The sequence below is a fragment of the Osmerus mordax genome, assembly GCF_038355195.1.
Source record: "Osmerus mordax isolate fOsmMor3 chromosome 3 unlocalized genomic scaffold, fOsmMor3.pri SUPER_3_unloc_4, whole genome shotgun sequence".
NCBI classification, from domain to species: domain Eukaryota; kingdom Metazoa; phylum Chordata; class Actinopteri; order Osmeriformes; family Osmeridae; genus Osmerus; species Osmerus mordax.
The window spans coordinates 1-22,293 of record NW_027120326.1 but is presented as its reverse complement, the minus strand read 5'-3'; the positions used below and the strand labels follow the sequence as shown (position 1 = coordinate 22,293).

The following is a 22,293-nucleotide window of genomic DNA, read 5'->3' as shown; positions in this document are numbered from 1 at the left end:
ACAAAAAGCCAGAACCAAGAAAATTGATCAGCATAACAAATTACAGTGAGGAGATCAATTTCAAACAGATCTAATGAACCATGGAGCAGAAATGCCATCCAGGTATGATGCTTTAGCAAACAATGAACAGTATACCTAACGTAGCAGCATAGGAACTCAACTACTCAAACCACAAATTAACACAGATATTGCAAGTGGCCCTCATAGAATCTAATACCCAATACTCCAGCCCTGTCCTGTTCCACTATCTGTGAAGGTTCTATTGATTAAATCAATAAAAATCTAACTGTCTAAAATCGATTGGGACAGGTCATTTCCAGTCTTCAACAAGGGGGATATCAAATGATTGAAGGAGACTTAGCTAAAGCCTTATGTTGACTCCCCCTTGAATACTTCTAAACTGGGTACATAGTGCATGAATATCAGGTGTTAAAAGTACAGAACACAAGTTTAAGTTGCACCTTATTCTACAGCAAAGAAGCTAACAGGATGATTGAATTGTACTTGCCATTTTCACAATAATTGAAGTAGCTGCATGTTTATTTCTTTGGGATACCTCACAACAAACACTGGTAGCGCTTTGTTGAACACAGTACGAGTATATCCGTGGTTACAACAATTTGCATACTACGTAAATACAAGTGAAAACGGTACTTTCAAATAAAAATGCAACTACTGTTTCCTTTCACTGACGTTAACAGCAGGGCCAACTGACATTCTATTGGGGAGAGGGAAGAAAACAGACAGAACAAAGAAACTAAACAACAAATGTACAAAACACAGGAGCATTCGGTATAAAATGATAGACCACAGTCACTTTGACAACATAGATATTTCTCACACCTACTCTCTCACACCAGTCCACTGAGTTGCATAATAAGGATCACTTTTCACGATGGTCAACACTTCTACCTACAGTAGCTACATACTATACACCTTTGTTTGTTTGTGTCACTCATGTCTAGTGGAGGTTAAGCTCTAGAACGTTCAAGGGTGCCAGTAGAACACCTAAAGACTCTTTACAGAAAAGTTCACTCCACAAGACTGCCACAGATAGACGGACAGCAACATCAACACAGGGCTATGCCAAGCAGGGGTGGGCTCAAATCCATTTCAATTCCTTGAATTCATGGTTCATGTCGAATGGAAAAAAAACAGCTTTGGATCAGTGGGTCAAATACAACATCTTTTGGAATGATTTGCCATAACTTACAAGACGGAATCTTTCAAATCGCAATTCTGAATTGATGGAAATGTTCAATTGACCACAACCCTGATGCCAAGAGTCCGATATATTACTACAGTGTACTATTTTCCACAGGTAACCAGTCACTATAAATAGGTAAGCATGTTGAGAAGACAGTGTAAGGATGCTGGCTCACACAGGAGGTCAGAGCCCTAGCCTGACACTTCACTGAAAGGTACCAGGGCTTGTAGGTGTGTACTGCTGACACCATTTGGGAACCTTCTAAGGCAGTGATTCTCAACCCTGGTCCTCGAGTACCCCCTGTCCTGCATGTTTTAGATGTTTCCCTGCTCCGACACACCTGATTCAAATGAATGGGTCGTTATCTAGTTATTCAGAAGCCTGCTAACGACCATTCATTTGAATCAGGTGTGTTGGAACAGGGAAATATCTCAAACATGTAGGACAGGGGGTACTTGAGGACCAGGGTTGAGAACCACTGTTCTAAGGGACACACTGGTTAGTTCTCCATCTTCAAATCCACTCAACATAATTTGAACTGCAGGACAAGGAGTTAGAATAAAACGGCATTGTGGCTACTTACAATTGTGTTCACGCGAGCACGAGAAGACTTTCACCTTGGGGTGTGAAGCACTTTTACAGGAGGCGTTGTTTGAGGGGAGAGCAGTGACTTGGCACGTAAAATGCATCCCTGGCAGCACTTTCTGATTACTCTCTCTCTGTGTGAACCCAAGCCCTTTATGACACGGTTAAAACGATGAACAGAGCTGCCAGTTCCAACTCTTGTTTCGAAAGTGGTTCGTTTTTAGGCCAACCTTATTTTGTCCTGAGCAAAGCAAGCAGAGGATTAGTGCATGTACTTCACTGTACGACCTCACACTAACCGTGAGGAGAACCTGACAGTCTGAGGACAACTGGTTCGCTAGGTCACTTGTGTATGCTTGGCTTGGTGCTATCCTCATTTTGGGAGACAGGTGATGAGGCTCCAGTTTGAGGGAGACAACTTTTGGAAAAGGCCATCCAAACCACGGCCTCCAGGATCATTTTTATGCAACAGATCACTAAATATTTGTCTCCTCTTTGAGGTCAACGCAAGCCTGTTCCTTTTCACAAGCTGATTTGGCCAATTGCGAGCATGTCTTGTTTAGTAGGAAATAACAAGACTGACTGCTTAATCCCCAAAGCACAGAGGCAATGCATACATGACCCTTTGGTATTGGAATACAATAGAGCCTTTAGCATACATGAAACCAGACAACCTGGAATGCTCCAGAACTCCAGTCCATATGTTCCTCTCAGAAGATGAGCAGAACATTGCATTCAGCTCTCAATGGACGCCCATTTAACGGTTTGTTCTGGGACAACAAAAACTGTGACTGCATTTCCTCAAAAGCTAACTGGTCATCAGGTCACCTAACCCATTTCTGTCGAGCACGGTTGGACGTACGGAACTTGCGATAATGAAACGATAGTGGAAGTAACATCGAGCGGAGGAGATATCACATATGCCCATAGGGAAGAATACCACTGACCTTGTTTACACCACCTAGATTAGCTCTACAGATTTGTTTAAATAGTACAGCATTGACATCTATACAGTGAACGACACTGCCAACTTGTCACTTACACGTCACGTAACGCGCTACTCCACGCGCCTAGTCACTAGAAAAATCTATCAGACTTCAATAGTAAGCCACTTTTGGTACAATTGCAAAAAGGATCACGTTTTTCTGTAATTTTTTTTCGAGTGTTTCTAAAAACAATGCAAGGTACTCAATGCATTCATAAAAATCAAGAACTTGTAGTTCGACAAAGACTACTACAATGCACACATTTGACAGTTAAACAGTAAAGCTTGTGTGAATATTCTTTTGGAAATATATCCATCCACATGTTAACACTGGAAAAGAAAAACGACACATTCTTAAATATTTTTGAACATAACAGTTTAAAAGATTTTTCTCTATGGATGATCATGTCTCGTTTGATTCGTTGGTTTCAAATGTATCCTCAAACCATGGAGATAAAAACATTCAGGCTCTCTGAAACGCCGTTGCGTCATTTCGGAATGGCACTCTAGACTTCAGCGGAACAACACGAATCGGTGTGTACCATAATCATTTGTGGAACGATTCCATTTACCAAAATTCTGACAGACCTTTAGTATTTTTCAGTGCATACGTATATTATTGCATCTAATAGTCACACTGACTATGACATGTTCATAGAAGTCTCTAATGAATAGAACTGAACTCAAATGAATGCTTAACTTATCACCAGTAATTCTTTGTTTTTGTTGTGTGTGTGTGTGTGTGTGTCCCTCACCCCAGACATTTAAAACCACAAGGACAGATTTAGGATGATTTAGGGTCAATTAGGCCGAAGTACTAGTCTTGTTCTTGGGTTAGTGAGGCTGCTTACAAGACATCCATCACATAAGAGTTGGAGAGTATTAGTTGCTCATCATCACAGCAGTCAGTGCATGCTAACAAACACAGGTGGCTTCCTTGGAGTTCTTTCAGACTCGTGACAAGGTAAAGAAGTGATCCCAACCCCTTGTGACTAGAAGGGTTGAGGATGTTTGCAAACAGTGCATTTGAAATCTAATTTCAACGTAAGAAATCCTGTTTTAGGACAGAACAAAATCTTTTTAGGGTTAACCCTAACCCTAGAGCCAATCTTGGGAATACATACAGTCATAATAAATAACATAATCACATAAATAAGCACCATGTGGAAAATAATGAACACAAATCAATCAAAGGTCTTGAGTTCAATGCCAAATCAGGAATCGTAAAAATAAATTAAAATAAAGTCCTGGATTCATGTAATCTTTAGTATGAAATCCAGGGTGATAAATAGGTGAACGTTTCAGCATGTGCTATAGTACGCTGTGGTACGGTTGGTACAGAGGCTGAGAGTGTTCTAGAGGCTGGCATTTAGTTTGAGAACGACTACCCAGAATAGAAAAAGGTAGAAGAGGTGAATGAGCCACGTAACCAATCCTGCGGTCCGTTAGAATGCACTGACGAGAGCACGCCTGACGAGGCGCCGCTCAGCGGCACGGCCCCTCCGGCGACTATGACCTGGCCTCTGTTTTGGACTTGATGATGGTGATGACGCTGGTGGCCCCCACCTGCCCCGGGACGAGGGGCCCGATGACGGAGGCCATGGGCCCCCGGGTGGAGGCGACGGGGCTGCGCGCCACAGTCCTGGCGAAGCTCTGCAGGGCCTCGTACTTGGAGCGCAGCGCGTCCAGCTCCGCCTTCATGCTGGCGTTCTCCGTGGCCAGCTTGTCCACCTCCTGCTGCAGCTGGGCCTTCTGCTTCTCCAGCTCCTCCTTCTGGGTGACGCGCTTCACCCGGCAGCTGGCCGCGTAGCCGCGGTTCTTCAGGGTGCGCCGGCGCTGCTTCAGCTGCAGGATCTCCTCCTTGGTCAGCCCCCGCAGGTGCTGGTTCAGCTCGCGCACGGACATGGTGACCAGCTCGTCGTCCGTCAGGCTGGTCCCATTCTCCCCCGGCTCCCGCTTCACCTGTGGCGGGGTGAGAGGAGGGCGGAGGGGGGCGAAAGGAGGAACAGGTGAAGTACAGAGCAGGAGGAGATGAGGGGTTAGGGACGGAAGAGAGACAGGGATGGAAAGTGGGACGGGTTAGGGAAGGAAATAAAGGAAAGAACAAAGAAAGGTTTTCACAGATCACCCGGCGAGCAAAGGATATAAACTGCGTGCATGTTACAGAGACAAACTCCTTCTTCATGTGGGAAACCTACCTTCAAGGCTTTGCTTCCCTTGTTTGTGGTAGTCATGCCACGAGAGCCGCTTCCCACTGCACCGCTGGCTGATCTGGAGGGGAGGGGAGAGATCATCAGAATACAAAGAGCCCAGGACAAAACGGGGATGTTTTGCTCTGAGAATATAGGTAAATTCAAGCAGAACACATTCCCTCTGGCGAGCCAGCTACAACATGACTTATTCCTTAAAAGACAGTACAATGGCACAAAGTGGGTCAAGGACTTCGACTCTCTCGTTAGAGATGCCAAGTCTGGTTAGCGAGCAGCACCTGGACCATTAGCTCAGCTGTCATCCAGACTGACTCGAATAGCTCACATTTTTCAGATCCCAAAAATAGCTGGGTGGCATTTTGACTAACACAAATCTGGTTGGCGAGGGCTACGCTACAGAAAAAAGGTATTCAAATTAGAGGTTTTCTCAGTTACGGAATGAGTCCTGACCGTGGTTTAGGCATTGGAGATGTCAGACAAATATTGTCAAACTGTAATTAACAGGACAAGGCCACCCATACTTTATGTGTGACATGAATTAGCTTCGACAGTAGTGGTTAAACAACAGTTACTGCATTGTCTTGGTAAAAATGCTACTTCCTTTAATTCAAGTCTCCACACACAACCACCAAAGAGGAAATGGTTCAACGGAAAGAACTGTAGAAATGTCAAAAAAACTTGTGGATTCAAACACAGAGAAAATATTTTATGATGATAACTTGTATAGCACCCGTAAGAATACATTCAATTCAATACATTCAAAGCAATGTTTATTTTAAGATTATTGATTACATGGCCATACGATATACTAACACATCAATGCTTTCTTCTTTTTCATGTGATCTTTATATTACTCTCACTATTTTCCCAGTGACCTGCACCACTCTCTCCAGGCAGCTCTCTCCAACCTCCATTAGAGTGATTACAGACAGAAAAGCTCAATAAGAAATCCAATCACAGGCTTCAGATAATAATCCAAGGTGTTAAGCCTAACCAATGGGAATCAACACTAGATCCTGTCATGGTGCATTGACACTTTGATGAAATTGCACTTGAAATAGGAAAAAAAAGAAAAGTCTAAGCGTCAATGCCATTCTGCCATGTCAGTGGTGAGGTGCCCATCATATGTGACTGGGTCTATCTGCTGAGGGGGCCAGTGTGCTCTGCTGCCTCCCTGCAGGCCTGACCCAGCCCCTGGCTGCTCATATAGTCGCTCATGTAGTCGCTGACTACTGGCTCTGCACGGGTGGCGCCAAGTGCCTTTCTCCACACGTACACACAGTGTTGTGCGTGAAGTCACACACGTGCTTACACACACACACACACACACAGACACACAGACACACACAGTAATAGCAGCGTCAGCAACACAGCCTCCCACCACAGCTTGCCCAACCCAGCTAACACATTGCCTGGCTAAGCTGATTTGCACAGTACGGTGTGTGTGTGTGTGTGTGTGGAGGAGGAGGGGGGGGGGGGGGGGGGGGATGGATCCAGAAAAAAATAACTGTCACGCATGCCAGTATGGTATCTGCATGTGTGGGGGCGCATGGCCAGCTGCTGTATATGGAAGTGTAAGAAGATGGGTGGGGCTACAGCTTCTGATGAGCCGCCGAGACGGCCGGGCCATCACCATGGCAACAAGAGGGGAGACTACAGGTGGACGTCTCACCTGAGCCAAACCGAGAGAGACAGAAGCTTGTTAAAACTGACCTGAATACGACACTATCACACAGGCAGGGGAAACAACACAGGGTCAGACTGTGACAAGCATCCTGGATGCTTTTCCTTTATGTTGCCTGCCCCCCCCCCCCCACCCCCCATGCGCCCCTCCCACCCACGCTCCCACCTCACCATAGTAGAACAGCATTTCTCCATTGCCAGAAGACACCAGGCTATCTAGTAAGACCACATTTCATATTCAGTGGAGGCACTTCTTCACTTTGATATTGCCTTCCAGTTCTGGCTATAAATAACAGATAGTAAAACACCTACCCACAATTTCTGGTTGGTTCTGACTCACTTCCAGTAAGCATTTTCATAGCCCTACCACAGCCAGGAGCGCTAATGGAATAATGGCCTCATTGGCCTGTATGATGATGGACCAGATAATGGATTTAAATAGCATGGAAAGTACTCTGTTAAGTGACAAGAGACAAAAACAATGTGTTTGGAAAAAAAAAAAAATCTACTCCCCAACACCCAAAATGCATGCATCATTTTCACAAGCTTTAAGCATACACTGTTCAAAAACGGCATGCCGAATAGGTTTGGAAGGATTTTTGTTAGGATTTGTGTTTAACATACAGTAAATAGCTAGGCATCCCATCCCAGGACCACAAACAGCTGAGTGGTCACACAAGAGCATTGTGGAAAATACACTCTAGCCTGGCCTGGCCTGACCTGACCTGCTCTGCTCAGTGCCAGAGCAGGTCACCATATGATACTGTGGGCATCATCCAGGCAAGGCCAGGCAGCCATCAGCATAGGCAACCCACTGGCGAGAGAGAGAGAGAGAGCGAGAGAGAGATGAAGTGGCCTATTGCCAATGCCGTCCACTGCCAAGAGAATAAGAGGGAGAGAGACAGGAAGAGAGAGCAGAGCAAGGCAGTACTACAGATACGAGGGCCAGTGCACAGCTGCTCGACTCCACAATCGGGGTGTAACACATCACACGACACGTCACACACACACACACACACACACCAGTACAGACACCAGAAACCGTAACACGGAGGAAGACGTCAAGCTCCAGTTTATCCGACTCACAAGAGGAAATACACCAAGTCATGGAAGGTTAGACTAACAACTGCACAGCGCAGCCTTGCGAAACACACCAGACGACCTTGCCTCTGACAAGTTCACCCTCTTAACATTCACGGCAGAGGACAGCGGACACAAACATTTCGCGCCGCTCACAAATGTGTAACCTCCCATAAACGATTTCACCTCTTTTGTGTGTGCCAAGTGAAGGGGAGCAGGAGGCAAAGTGGTGGCTCAGGAGACAGGCGTGTGTGTGTGTGTTAAGGGGGAGGGCGAGTCACACACGCACGTCTTTTGTAGGCGCACGCTGAATTTTTATGAATTGCCTGGAAGAACGCTGACAAATCAGGGCTGATTGCTTGTGGAGGAGAGACATCACACCCACAGGAAATAGAAAGAGCTGAGTGTGGTCACCCAGTAGAGAGAGCGAGAGAGAGAGCAAGAGAGAGCAAGAGAGAGAGAGAGAGAGAGAGAGAGAGAGAGAGAGAGAGAGAGAGAGAGAGAGAGAGAGAGAGAGAGAGAGAGCAAGAGAGAGCAAGAGAGAGAGCAAGAGAGAGAGCAAGAGAGAGAGCAAGAGAGAGAGCAAGAGAGAGAGCAAGAGAGAAAAAGAAAGAAAGAGAGATGTTGTGTGTGTGTGTGTGTGTGTGTGTGTGTGTGTGTGTGTGTGTGTGTGTGTGTGTGTGTGTGTGTGTGTGTGTGTGTGTGTATGTGGTGTGAGGGGGAGAAACAGCCTTGTGAAAAATGCACTCTCAACACATTTGGAGGAGCCTGAGAAGAGTGTGTTGGGGAAAAAAAGCCCTGATCTCAGCAAGGACCAGGATCAAGGCACCAATTAGGAAGTTGTGAAGTTGAACTAACACCACGAGAGAAAGCCGCCCAACCTTCAAACACTGCCATCTGTGTGTTCACCTGCGCTAAACCTACAGTAAAATCTCAAACCTGGAGGGCTGGGGTGAGGGCTGAGGAGATAAATAAATACATCCAAGAAGATAAAATGCTGATGCAACAGGATGGGACTTGGCTTGAGCCTTTGTCATGCCTACAAAGGTGTCCTTCCTCTGCAGGCGGCCTCTCTCCAGGAGTCCACCAGGGCTGAGCTCCGCTAGCTGAACTGAATTGGGGGAGCAGCCTTTGTTCTAGGGATGTATGGCTTCCCTGCTTCCCTACGCTCTCTCTCTCTCTCCCACACACCATGCCCCTCTGATGAATATGTATGACTGTCACTCACAGTTCAGGGTGGCGAAGGGAGGAAGGGAGGGCCCTATAACTGAGATGCTCAGGAGGTAATTCTTCAAGGATACATCCAAAGCTCCTCCATCATCTGATGTGTTAAAATGGTGGGCTGGGTGAACGGGGGGGGGGCACGCGGGGCTGTTCTGGGGGTGGGGGGGGGTGGGGGGGCAGCTCTACTTGACAGCAGTGTAACAAGATTATCAGGAACATAAGAGCAAACCCCCCCCCCCCCCCACACACACAAAAAAAAAAAAAAACTGTAACCAGCTTGGGGCTCCAGATTACAGTGGCGCCTGCTCTCTGAATACTAAACTAGGCGAGGGCTAAACACAGGCACAGGCTCTGCTCCGACAAGGGGACACACATGCGCGCCCACACACACACATCACCCAAATAACTTGTCATTGGTGATTCCTGAAAGGATGCATCCCTGCGCCTAGCATCGGCAGGTTCCTAATGAAGAGAACGACCCGGGCTGTGGCCATGCATGCTGATGAAAGACCTCACAGCATCAGCAGTGGAGCTCTGGGGGGGGGGGTAAACATTCAGCTGGCTAAACAAATATCATAGCTCATCATCATGTCCTGTGGGAGAACACTGTGCAGCGCTAGGCTAGACTAGCACCCTTACATGGCTGGTTTAGTTTCTTCCAGAGATCATCTCCTAACTAAAACCAGTTTGGACCTGCCTGGATGCTGATTGAGCAACAACACAGCAGACAGAGGATTTGGAGCAGTAATTACAATCTTAACATTGTTTTCCAACTGATCTCTGCGGCGTTCTCTGGCAAACACATCTCCCTCTGTGCCCTCTGGCTTCCACATTGCAGAGAGGAACAAGAAGCTGTTAACATACGTAAAAAAATTTTTGTATGCCTCCATGTCATGAACCTTAATCTTAAGCCTGCAACATACGAGATATTTGCATGTTGTTCAGCTGCATTGCTGTAGAACTCTTAATTTGGATAAGCAGGGTAAGAATACAGTGAGCTCATGGCATTTGATATCTACTTACTTAGTCCATTGTCTCCATTATGGGAAACTGTGTGGTTAACTGTGTGGTTAGTACGTTGTTCATTAACATGTGGACATCCTGCCCGCAAAAAGCTCAAATGGACCCGTTCTAACTACAGGACAGGATCAACAGTTTCCCACACACTTGTAATAGCCTCTTTAGAGATTTTACGGCTGATGGGAGCCACCACATTCACTATCTCCCCCTAGATCCCTCCTTGCCGCCCTCCCTCCCTTCCCGTCCAGGCAAAAAAAAGATATTCAGATCTAATCATCCCTCCCTTCAGCTGAGTGAAGTCAATTATCAAACAAGCTGCATGTGTCGGGCGCCATTTAACTGCAAATTAAAAATCAGCCTGCTCTGATAGCTCAGTAAGAGTTGCTGGGAGGCAGGCATCAATTCATGTACTATAGAGTAGGCAGGGCGAGAGAGAGAGAGGGCGAGAGAGAGAGAGAGAGAGAGAGAGAGAGAGAGAGAGAGAGAGAGAGGGCGAGAGAGAGAGAGAGAGAGAGAGAGAGAGAGAGAGAGAGAGAGAGAGAGAGAGAGAGAGAGAGATAGTCAGAGTAGAGAAAGCTATTAACTACTAGGTATTCAGAGCGTGAAATAAGAGTGACAAAAAGAGAGTGAGGAAATCATTCAGCTGCTATCAGAGGGACAGCACGATGTGCCATCAGTAGCGGAAATGCACTAAGCCGAACACCTTCACTCGTTAGAGCTGGAGGTGATCGGGACACGTTTCTAAACATGGGCAGAAACAATGCCAAAATGGGATTGCCACCTTTACGAAGGATAATCCCCTAGAGGAGCCTTTTCTGATGATATAGCACAGGCCCTGGGCCTAGCTATGGGCTGGCTGCCACATCCCAATGGATGGAGGACTACCCCTGTAACATAGGGGACAGCTCTCTCTCTGTCTGCTGCTGCATACCGCACGAGAACAAACTCAGATTGAACACGCTTGATTCCAGAGTCCAAGGCAAGAAGTGAAACACGACATGGACGGAGTCAGGGAAAGAGCAACATGTTCAAGTTCATGTTCAAGTAGCACACAATCCCACAAACAGAGTTCCAAACTGCACCTGATGAGCTGAATTTGACTACCCTTTAACCATAAAGATTGCTCTGGAATATATTTGTTTTCCTCCCAAAGGTTTCTCTCTCGTTACAAACTATCAATTTTTCGATACTCCACATGGTGTTGGGATAGGAGACTTTAAGGGTCTTCCCACTCTCTATCTGCCTGGAGCACTTGATTAAAAGGGAACAGCTCTGTTGATGCATCAGCTGAGCTCTGGCAGAGGAAGTTAGGGTTGCATCCAACCCACACACGGGCACAATATCCATGAACTACTACGCTACTGGTGCACCACAGTGGGTGTAATTGTGTGGCTAAGATTCAGGAGGCTATAGCATACTGTTGACCTTAGAACCACAACATGCGCACATTCACATTTCTATCCCTAGTTAAGAGACACAGGTTATCTGAAAAGAAGCGGATAATTAAATGACTAGTTGTCAGCATACTTGGATGATTGACAACATAATCACCTACAACATATCTAGGCAAGCCCAAAAAACATAGAAAAGACATTTCCTGTTGGGCCGTATCTTCTTGTTAATGACACCTACTGAATCAAGTGAGATGTTGCCTATAGAAGTCCAAGTTGAACATGATTCTTATTAGCATTGCGGTGTATTAGACCTGTAAGCTAACATGATTGCCGTCTCATTCAACAGCATGTCACAGCCAGTTAACTGCCACTTTGCACAAGCCAAGTTTTGTCTGTTTTTCCCTCTACAGTTATGTGAAGGAGAGAGCGAGCACGACACCATTAGCAAACAACTGGGGTTCAAGAAACATTCCCAAAGTTTTTCTGTCTGGATGAAAGCATTCGGTTTCTGAAGTGGGGAAAGGGGTGGGGTGGGGGGGCATATCGCAATACTCAGCAACCACAATCTGAGGAGCTGCACTTGCAAGGAGTTTCATCACCAACATCCCCTCCCAATATGAAACAAAAAAAAGACCGCCACTGATCTTTTCCTCCCTCTCCTTCAGGCTTTTCCCGTTTCCCCACGCAGCTCGAGCAGCACTTTTGTGGACAAACCCCACGCTTGTGTTCCTACGGGCGTTTAATTCCCCTGAATAGGCGCTTATAATAACTCAGAGAGAGCAAACTGTGCCGGCCATACTGATGTGTTAATGGCTGTATTCTAGTGTGCTGTGTAGTCTTGCCCAGTGTTTCATCAACCAGCCTCTCTGCTTCTCCTTCCCTTTCCTCCCCCCCACTGGCTGCCCAATCCTGACAACTGCCAATGGGGGCTTGCAACACGCCAAGTTCACCTCTACTGTATCCAGGCTCGTCTTATCTTGCCCACCTCTGTGTGAGTGGCCATAAATCTTGGGAGCGGATCTCCACCGCTCCACCACTTCCCTATCACCGTCCCCAGCGCTGAACCCCGCTGCGCCACTTCACTGGGCCCTCATCTGTTCTTGTTACCTGCTGTGGAAGGGGGAAAGAGACAGGCATTATGGGGTTTATTGCAAGGCTGGGTTTCTGATGTGGAGCTGGTCTGTCTGTCAGTCTGTCTGTCTGCCTGTCTGTCTGAGGTTCCATCCGTCTGCCTGCCTGCCTGCCTGCCTCCCTCCCTCTCTGCTCGCCTGCCTGCCTGTCTGATTTTCTCGTCTTTTTGCCCGTCTTCCAGCCTGCCTGCTTGGTTGCTTGTCTGTCTGTCAAATACCCTTCAATACAGTTCGCTAGCACTGACGAAGGGTGATGAAAAAAGAATGAATATCGGAGCAAGAGATGGTAACTTCAAACACACACTCAAGACCAGATACCCTTGCCCATTCATTCCACAGTTTCCAAGGTGACTTCAGTGACTATGAATCAAAATGCTTTCTTTGAGCCCCTTGCAGCCCTTCATAGCTTCCTATAAAAAGGACTCCTTTGGAAGCTAGACAATCAAATGATTCACAAAGCTGAGATCTTGGTCATTTACATCACATGCAACATTAGTTACTGGGCGAAAATGCTCTTCACCTAAAAAGGACTTCAAGCACTCACTTACGTGCAGCATGAGTGTTGCTCTTACCAACTTCTCTCACACAACCTATCATTTCTATGTGTCTGTGACCTAGTTAAATAATAAATTTACCATATGAATTATTAGGCTACATAATACAATCTGCCTATTACACTACGCATTGCCTATTATGCACCTTTTGCAATATTTTGACATTATGACATACGAGGATTCAGACTCTAGGTTAATACAGTGATAGCGCAGTAGTTAATTTATATCATAATGACACCACTGAAATAAATTGGCAATTATATGCAGGCATTTTGTATTATGTACAGTCAGCGCCAGTTTGCTCATAAATTCATGTACAAAGTGTACTTTATATCAACACCATTTCACTATGTGTCAACGATGACGACAATTGTCTGATAAACATCATCGATCCTTATCCACCGAACAGACCTTTGTCCGGTGGTGCCATGTTTCGGGTGGATTCTTAAACGTCCAAATACAACGTTGTGATGAATCAGCATGATATAAAAATCTCCACAGCACATTTAAGGCTAATGATAGTTATTTAGAACAAGGGGCATAAAGCTAAATTATCGACACGAAAACAATGACAGCGGCTTGATAAGACTGCTGGCTGCAATTTAGCCAATGGATTAATTATTTCACTTCAGGTGAACCAATACGCTACTGCAACCATGCAACCATCGACACGATTACCAATGCCATACAACTGTCTCCCTCACCAAACGAATTCTTACATATTATGCACACAAACCAATGCATGATTTAAATCGACACACGGAGTCATACTTATTCATCTGTTTTAGCCTACATCCTCGCTAAATGTCACCAACCTGATCTCGCTCTGGAATCCGCTGCTTGGCTTGCGCTTGCCCCTTTACGCACAGTTATGATGAAGCAGCAGGTTTTAACAGCTCGTAGCTAGCTACCGTATGTGCATGAGTTGGCAAACTACGAGACGCCAAGAAGCAGTGAGGAGGACTGCCATATCGCTGTTTGTCCTTCCACACATTTTCTCGACTATTCTCAACCTGTCACAACACTTGACACCGCCGCCCGTTCGTGTGACACTCGCTGTCTCCCGCCCACGAAACAAGCAAACAAGGGAATCCCCATACTCAGCTGCTTGCTGTCATAACGGCAAGCTAAGCTTTTTTACCTCAACAATTTCGGACTTCCGAAAATAGAATTTTGACCGGTTAATAAGCATGTCGTTAAGTATCTGAAGCATGAAAGTAACGTGAGGAGTGCAAAGACTTTAAACGAGCGAGTATGACCTGGTATGAGCATGGAGAGTTTGCCTCTGACAGCATGGCTAGAAACCTGAGAGGCTAGCTCGAGCTAGCTCGAGCGAGAAGGCTAGGCAGGCTCTCTAGCTAAGCTCTCGTCTCGGCTGCTGGGAGGCAAAGGCGTGCACACTCAGCATAACAACACAATTTTGTTACATCTCGAGTTTGAACTTACCAAGCTCTATGAAGCTGTTGTTGAGTAGATCTTTCTGTCCACTAATAAGTGAAAAGTAGGACAAAGCGTACAAATATTCTGGCGAAATATGACAGTCAGGTCAGCGTGGTTTTGTGCCCTCCTTGTTGATTCCTTTCTCTTGTATAGAAGCCAGACGTCAGATGATGTTTGGTCACGTGTCTTCATTCATGAAGGATCTACTCAAGGCATTTTAGGGGGATACATTGCAACAAAAAAAGTGTCTGATGCACAATAATTTGCAGAATGTTACAGTGTTTCTAATGTAATGAAGAACGGTAACAGGCAATCACGGTAGCTCTTACTGATGCTTTGTGTTCGTTGACACAAATAAACCAATTCAAATGTTTTTCGATACAAGTTTTTGGATAAAATGTGTAACAAACATTAATTTATTTATATGATGCTTATATAATTACAAAACAGCAGTTAACAGATTTCTCCAGCTTAACGCAGATATGATGCCTGTCAAGACCCTTGCCCCACAAAACTGTATCAAAATGAAATGAAACGGTTCTTTTCACAACATTAGCAAGACAGAGGTAATGCACTCTTACGAGCCATAGACTCGGTACATACTATTTTGGGTATCTTTGTTGTTTTTCCTGCAGTGAATGGAATTCTGGCCTGTTGCTCAGGTCTTGCAAAGTCTATTTCTTCAACTGCTCCAAGTGGTCACTACTTTGAGGTGGTTTGTACTTATGTTTGGAGTATGTCATGTGACACTGTACCCCAATAGAAGCTATAGTATATATTTTAAATGGTGTAACTTCCCATCTTTCATTCACCACTGTTGGTAATCCCTTTTCACTCGTCCAGGATAAGGCTCAGTACTTCTTCCTGGGGCTGCTGTTGTTAAACAGGTTGATGCCACCCCTGACGCCCACTTCTGCTCTGGACACCCCTGGCTGCTGCAGCACCTTGTCAAGTGTTGTCTTCTTAATGGCAGCAGGGGAGATGTTTTCCTGGTCAGCCAAGAATTGAAGCTCCCTACGAGGAGGGGGAAAAAAAAAACCATGTACCATGGAGAATTGACATTTTGGAATCTCCTATGGTCTTCCTTGAAGTAATTTGACAGAACTGCATTTTCAATTAACAAATGTATTCAAATAGCACCCTCTAGTGTCTGAATAACCAAACAGCAGGTCTGCAAAAACAGTGGGACAGAGACTTGAATTCCCTTAGTAAATGCAGATATGACATATGTTGTCGTACACTACTGTTGCCGTATACAGCTCTCAATCCATTAACATGGTCCTGAAATACTGATGCCACAAAAGGAAGTGAAGAGTCAGTATCACAGACAAACAAATACACAAATCAACCAAAAATATTTATTTGGGGCTAGCAGCTTACCTGGTTCTGATACAGGAGGCCTCCACAGCATTGATAAGAAGACTTCTGAAGCCTCCACTCTCCATGACATGCAACGCATGGATGGTGGCACCCCCTGGAGAACACACGTCATCCTTCAGCTGGCCTGGGTGCTGCTCTGAGTCCAACAGCATCTTGGCTGCTCCCTAGGAGAGAAAGAAAAAGGTGGGGGGAGAGAGAGACAGAGAAGGGTGCACTGTAGCTCTTACCTGGAGAATTCTGGTCATGACAACTGAACTGAAACATATGGAAAATGTAGAGATTTTCATAGAAGAAGAGGAGAGGTTTTGAATCTCACCAGCAGGGCTTGAGCTCCAAGCCTTACAGCCAGTCTCCTAGGTAGACCCATCTTCACCCCACCATCCGCAAGAGCATCCAAGGCTGTGAACGCCTACAGGGGCATAACCATAACACATGTACACCAAGAAACGTAAAAACCTCAGAACATATCCGGTGAAAAGAAAACAGGTAAAAAGCAACAGCAGGAGTTTAGAGTTCTGTCCACATTGGATTATACTTAACAATGTAACACAGGCAAACCTCAGGTCACACAGAGACAGAGACAGACACAGACACAGAGAGAGAGAGAGAGAGAGAGAGAGAGAGAGAGAGAGAGAGAGAGAGAGAGAGACAGAGAGAGAGACAGAGACAGAGAGAGAGAGAGACAGAGAGAGACAGAGAGAGAGAGAGAGAGAGAGAGAGAGAGAGAGAGAGAGAGAGAGAGAGAGAGAGAGAGAGAGAGAGAGAGAGATTCCAGCTCACTCACGTAGGCAGGGCCACTGCCACTCAGCCCAGTGACCGCATCAATCAGGTCCTCCTCCACCTCGGTGCAGTAGCCCACGCTGGACATAAGCTGCTCCAGCAGTTTCCCATCCTCCACCTGTGCGTGAGTGCCTGTGGCGTACACCGTAGCGCCCTCGCGCACCACCACGGGCGTGTTGGTCATGCAGCGCATCACCTTGGGAAATTGGCGGTGTTGGAACAGCTTCTGCAAGGGGGTGGGTGTGGTGGTGGGGGCGAAGAATAGGGAACAATAATAGGTCATATTTAAGTTCCAAGAATAATTGTAAGCAAACTTAATTTAGGATTAGCTCATATCTAATTTTGTATTGTTAGATCCAGACCGTTTCAGATCTTACACAACAAGTGACTGCTAACCAAGTATCTGTGCAAATTCAGAGAAATTTCAGGCAAGAGCCAGTGTGTTTTATGTTACAGCCTGATACTTGTCCCCGTGAGACCACAGCACAGTGGAGAAGAAGGGTAAAACTTTGTCCAAAATCATACCATTAAATCATATAATTCTTACTTCATACACTTCACAAAGACAGAATTCCACCCAACAGTTTGCACCTATGGAAGACCACTCGGTGGGCCTACTTCTATATTAACAACACTGTACCTTCTCAATAGAGCTGATAGTGACACCTGCTGCACAGGAGACAATGAGATGACGGTCTTCTATATCTGGTCCAATCTCATCCAACACAAATGGAATGATGTGTGGTTTGACAGCAAGGAAGAGAACATCACTCTTGTTCACCACTTCCTTGTTGCTCATTGTAAGATTGACACCCAATTTCTGCACGATAAAGCAAAAGATTTGGTACTTGAACACATCCTTCCAAGTGTATGCTTTGCCAAAGGTACACTTGTTCAGGGGGGTTGAATAAGGCACCAAGTGCAAACAAACGGATGCCATCACCACTCACTCGCAGACCGGCTACTGTGGGGAGGTCTGTGTCTGGAGAGCTGGCTATGATTCTATTACCGGCAATCACACCTGCCATGAAATACAGAAGCAGAGATCACTACTCTGAGGTGAACAATCAGGTGAACATGCATATATATACATTCACATGTGTATATAGTGTTTGGTGGTGTGAGTATATATAGTGGTGTGAGTTTGTTTTAGCAAGAATACTGACCTGCAGCTGAGAAGCCCCTAACCAGAGCATGGGCCAACTGGCCCGCTCCTATGAAACCCACACTCATCCCAGTCCACCTGCACAATTAGAATAGAAAATTCCAATAGGTACATATAAGGGAGTAAACTGTAAAAAGACGGTAAATGTTCTTCCAGTAGAAAAACAACATGTTCCCTGGTACCATAGCAAGCTAACCTCCAATGAACTGACAGGATAGTAATCGCTTCCTGGTAATATTGATGCTTCAATGCGCTAATAACGAAAACAAATAGCATGGCACATACAGACATTTACATAATTTAGCTACTTACAGATGTGACGAGTAAATAAATAGTTTCGTTGACTTAAGTTGACGCTTGATAGACAGAACAGCAAATTAGTTACCCTGTGTCAACGTGGCTTCGCCCTCAACAACTATCCAATACGTAACATGCATGCGGCAAAACGCTGACGTATTTAAAGTGACACGCATCAGAGCCAATGGAATAGGATCTTTGCGCTGTGAATAGCCAATTGCTGTTGCCATGTTCCTTGTTATGGGCAGTCTCTGTAAGATGAAGAACCAGTTGCATCAGGCTCTTGAGCAAAGTGTTTAAGCGTGGGGAGGAAAAAGTAGGTTAACTTCTCCCACCTACTGGTCGATGATAGAAAAGGATAGCCTAACATTATACTGTCAAACTGTGAGGACAAACTCCACCAATGAAGAATCAAAATCAGGTTGAGTGAGTTATGTAAACTCTCCACATTTATTCAAGACACTTTCACAATAGAAAACACGATTAATACATTGCATTTCTTTTAATTATAGACTAATATAACACAGCATTCAGTTTTCAAGTAGCATATATAATTAACTTCTACATACCTATATTTGATCAAAATGCATCATTTATCCCATCATTGTTTATGAATGCACATTAGATTTGATCAAGGTATGTAATGAACAATGTCCATCATAGTGAAAAAACGATCTACTATCTCTGATCTCGTACTCTTACGTAAATACTAGGGCTAGGTTGAAAGCCCTATATTCAAACAAACTTCTGAAATGACCGTTACAATTAGTAAGTGAAGGCTCCTTCATAAGGCAATGTTTTTACTCTGTCAGGGAAAATCAAAGTCTTCATATGGACCATTATTATGGTAATCCTTACATGTGCTTATGCTGCCCAGGTATTCAACCCTGTTTCTGCTCACACAAGCTTGTCCTAAGACATGCTGAGACAGAACATTTCATACTTGATACTAGGAGATGAAAATGCACTTGGGTGCTGAGGTGGCCATCTCTCCCAGTTTCCTCTTATGGCCCAAGATGCTTAGCTAAGCCTTTCTGGTCCCCCTGGTTTTCTGCCTCCTACAGGGGGCCATTGAAGGATGTGGGGGGGGGGGGGGGGGGGGGGGGGGCGTAGTAGGAGGCCATGTGGAATCGGTCCTGGGTGAACCTTTAACAGCTTGACTGATATTCTCTTTGATGAAATGAGATGATGACGCCATGTAAAACTCAGAACACTGATTAAGATGTGCAACACAGCAACTGTACAAAGGCACTGCACTGCACTACAAGACAGTAGTACAGATGAGGCTTTCAGAAAACCTTGAGCAATGATGGGAAATGACCCACTGCACTAAGACAGATCAAACGGCCACTGATAACACAGAATACATGATTTCTACTACATCCTCATTAGGAGTTAGTGGATGGTGTCCGCCCAGCTGTCTGCCAGTGCATGTCTGTGTCAGTGGGCCAGGGTCAGTGGAGGAGCCTCGGGCTAGGCAGCAGACTGGGAGACAAAGCGGATCCTCTGGGAGTACACCAGGTCAGTGAAGTAAAGGATGAGGTTGACGTTGGTGAACACGGCCACCACCAGCTTGCTGTCCCAGGCACACTTCCCCCGGGGGCAGTCCTCCGGGCGGGCCGTGGTGCCGTACTTCTTGTCGAAGCTGAAGATGGGCCACACCAAGGCGGTGCTGAGGTACAGAAGCATGGCCAGGAAGGTGTAGATCACCACAAAGCGGTCGAAAGGGAAACGCAGGGCGGAGGTCCTCCCCGACACGGTCGCGGCAACCACCACCACGGTGACGGAGAAGCACAGGCTGTACACCACCACGCAGTACTGGGTGGGGATGTGGCGGGTGTATTCGCTGTCATTGGCCAGGGCTCCAAAGATGATGCATGCCACGAAGGCCTGGACCACCTTGAGTAAGCCCGACATGGTGGCCATGTAGCCCACGACGTGGCCAGGCTTGGCCCGGGTCAGGAACACCTCAGCCGCATAGGCGAAGCTACAAACACTGGAGCAGACGGTGACGGCAATGCCGTAGTTCCTCACCTCGCAGCCCTCGGTGGGGCACTCCGTCTGGAGGAAGTAGACAGGGTAGACGACGGAGGCGGTGATGTACATGAGGGTGGCCAGCATGGCGAACGCCACGGTGAAGTTGTCCCAGGAGATGGGCATGCAAGCGTGGAGCCGCGTCACGTCCAGGATGAACACCACCAAGGTGACGGCGAAGCTGAAGCACCACACGAACATGCAAAACGTCCCGTAGGAGGCGCTGTAGCCCGCGCCGTGGGCCACCAGGGCCATGATGGTGCAGCTGAGCAGCAGTTGGCACATGCGGGCAGCTCCCAGGAAAGACAGCACGGCTCCCTTGTTGAGGAAGTGTCCTCCATGAGAGTCCATGGTCTCCCACGTGTCCCCTGTCCAACAGCTTCTGGAAGATTCTTTCCGACAAGGCCTGCTGCTCCAGGCTGGGTGTCTCTGCTCCTCTGCTCACACTGGGTGTCTTTCCCCTGGCAACGTAGACCTCACCCTTCTTCGCCTCACCCTTTTTATAGACAAGACTTAATTACAAATCTCTCTCTATGTTTTCCTGCCTGCCCCTTGTAATTAGTGCAGCGTGTTGAGGGATCAAATTACAGTCTAACTGCGTTTAGTGTGTATTTCTCTTTACAGTTACATAGCAATACACTGTCATGAATGAAAAGGAGTTAAAGCAGAGAAATTTGCCAGAACACATTCAAGAAGCAAATGTATTTGTTTACCTACAGGTATCCAAATGTGTGTGATCGGAACTGTGTTAGTTTGGTATTAATTTTGTCAGCTGTATTGTGCTCTCAACATAGCATGTTACTAACTGTCTTCTCTACTTTTTCTGTACTGTGTATGCACCTGTTGAATGGCACATTACCCTTGTGTCTGAAATAGAAGAGGCATCAAATGGCTGTGCTCTCTCAAAAGTATTTATCTTCCTCTTCAATACATTTCCAAAGACTCAGAGATGACTTTAGAAAAAGCAAGTCCACTTCATGTCCTCATAAAGTCCAGTGAATTGGGCCGTTCAGTGCATTCAGTGTTCAATAACCCAATATAGCCCACAGGGGTTATAGGGGTTGTAATCCTTTCTGTCAAGGTCCAATACTGGTCAGCTCAGTCCGTCCTCTGTCGGGGGAAAACTCCCACCTTCTGATCTCACTTTCATGTGTTCTCGTGTCCTCACTCTCACTCTCTCTTTCTATCTCTCTCTTTCTCTCTCTCTATCTGCCCCTTTCTCCCCTCTTTCTCTCTCTCCACTGTCTTTCTCTACTTTTAATTAAGACAAGCGCACACTCCCTCTCTCTCTTATGTGATAGTATGTGCTCTATTGCTTGCCAGGGAAGTTGTTCAAATGACTGCAGTGCTGAACCAAGGGTTGTGAACCACACCAGGACTAAAAATAGGGGGTCTCTATTCCACAGATGGGTGGAGTGTGCAGGCAGCAGTGTGGGGAGTCATGTTTCCGGGGCGACTAGGACTGACTCAGAGCCCTCTCCCAGAGAGACTGGCGCTCAGCCCCTGTGTAATGACAGGGGAGGAACGCTAAAGTCCCGTTGGAGCCAGAAATTACTCTCAAGTCCTAAGGGATGATTATACATGACTCATTGCGGCCTTGAGTTTTTATATCTGTGCAAGATGGATAGAAACAGAAATGTAAATAGCTCCTGGAAAATGGCTGCCAGATTTATGCTTTGTTATTGCGGTGGAGATCCTGTGTAGGTACTTTAGTTTCCATGGATACGTTATTATAGAGTAAAATTCATAGACACTAAAGGTTGAAGCTTAATAATATAAGTGTCAACCTTTAGTATCTAGTGATAAAGAGTGATAGGCATGTTTGAGCTGCAAGCCTGGTGGTCTGAGTTCCAGCACTAGTTATTACTGCATCCTGTGTGATAGGATGTGTCAAAGCGGATTGAAGAAAAACAAGACAACATGAAGTCGTATCATTTGAAATATTTGTAATGGGTCTTTCCTTTGAAGTCTGATACAAAGACATGCAATCAACACAAAGAGAAAAAAACTGCAATATATTTACAATTTACAAAGAATCACTTCTCTGTGAAAATAGCACTTATAAATATGATTTACATAACAAAATAAATATGTAAATTACCATTGTAGCTTGAGTTTTGTCTGT

General features: G+C 45.8%; 3 protein-coding genes across 3 annotated transcripts; all 3 read right to left on the bottom strand.

The window, feature by feature from the left end:
• Window positions 1–3,590: 3,590 nt before the first annotated feature.
• LOC136938364 (transcription factor MafG) lies at window positions 3,591–5,017 on the bottom strand. Its single transcript, XM_067231655.1, has 2 exons — window positions 4,976–5,017; window positions 3,591–4,739 (listed from the first exon to the last, which is right to left on the bottom strand). Exons 1-2 carry the CDS (start codon window positions 5,009–5,011, stop codon window positions 4,287–4,289), a joined length of 489 nt encoding a protein of 162 aa, XP_067087756.1. The 5' UTR covers window positions 5,012–5,017; the 3' UTR covers window positions 3,591–4,286.
• Window positions 5,018–14,902: 9,885 nt separating this feature from the next.
• On the bottom strand, window positions 14,903–18,274 carry LOC136938362 (pyrroline-5-carboxylate reductase 1, mitochondrial-like). Its single transcript, XM_067231652.1, has 8 exons — window positions 18,150–18,274; window positions 17,839–17,915; window positions 17,623–17,693; window positions 17,313–17,492; window positions 16,677–16,898; window positions 16,209–16,301; window positions 15,893–16,056; window positions 14,903–15,526 (listed from the first exon to the last, which is right to left on the bottom strand). The coding sequence occupies exons 2-8, from the start codon at window positions 17,903–17,905 to the stop codon at window positions 15,364–15,366; spliced, it is 960 nt and encodes a 319-aa protein (XP_067087753.1). The 5' UTR covers window positions 17,906–17,915; window positions 18,150–18,274; the 3' UTR covers window positions 14,903–15,363.
• A 973-nt stretch (window positions 18,275–19,247) lies between these two features.
• Window positions 19,248–21,450, bottom strand: LOC136938363 (myeloid-associated differentiation marker-like protein 2). The gene is made up of 2 exons (XM_067231654.1): window positions 21,028–21,450; window positions 19,248–20,664 (listed from the first exon to the last, which is right to left on the bottom strand). The coding sequence occupies exon 2, from the start codon at window positions 20,517–20,519 to the stop codon at window positions 19,608–19,610; it is 912 nt and encodes a 303-aa protein (XP_067087755.1). The 5' UTR covers window positions 20,520–20,664; window positions 21,028–21,450; the 3' UTR covers window positions 19,248–19,607.
• Between the last annotated feature and the right edge of the window lie 843 nt (window positions 21,451–22,293).

Bases quoted from the DNA above. Each gene is read 5' to 3' on its own strand.
- LOC136938362 (XM_067231652.1), bottom strand. From the start codon at position 17,905: ATGAGTGTGGGTTTCATAGGAGCGGGCCAGTTGGCCCATGCTCTGGTT. The intron at 17,493-17,622 runs GTGAGTGGTGAT...TTTATCGTGCAG, and splicing joins CCACAGTAGCCGGTCTGCGA to AAATTGGGTGTCAATCTTAC. The intron at 15,527-15,892 runs GTAAGCTGCTAG...CCCTCCTCGTAG, and splicing joins GCCTCCTGTATCAGAACCAG to GGAGCTTCAATTCTTGGCTG.
- LOC136938363 (XM_067231654.1), bottom strand. From the start codon at position 20,519: ATGGACTCTCATGGAGGACACTTCCTCAACAAGGGAGCCGTGCTGTCT.
- LOC136938364 (XM_067231655.1), bottom strand. From the start codon at position 5,011: ATGACTACCACAAACAAGGGAAGCAAAGCCTTGAAG. The intron at 4,740-4,975 runs GTAGGTTTCCCA...ACCCCGCCACAG, and splicing joins AGGGAAGCAAAGCCTTGAAG to GTGAAGCGGGAGCCGGGGGA.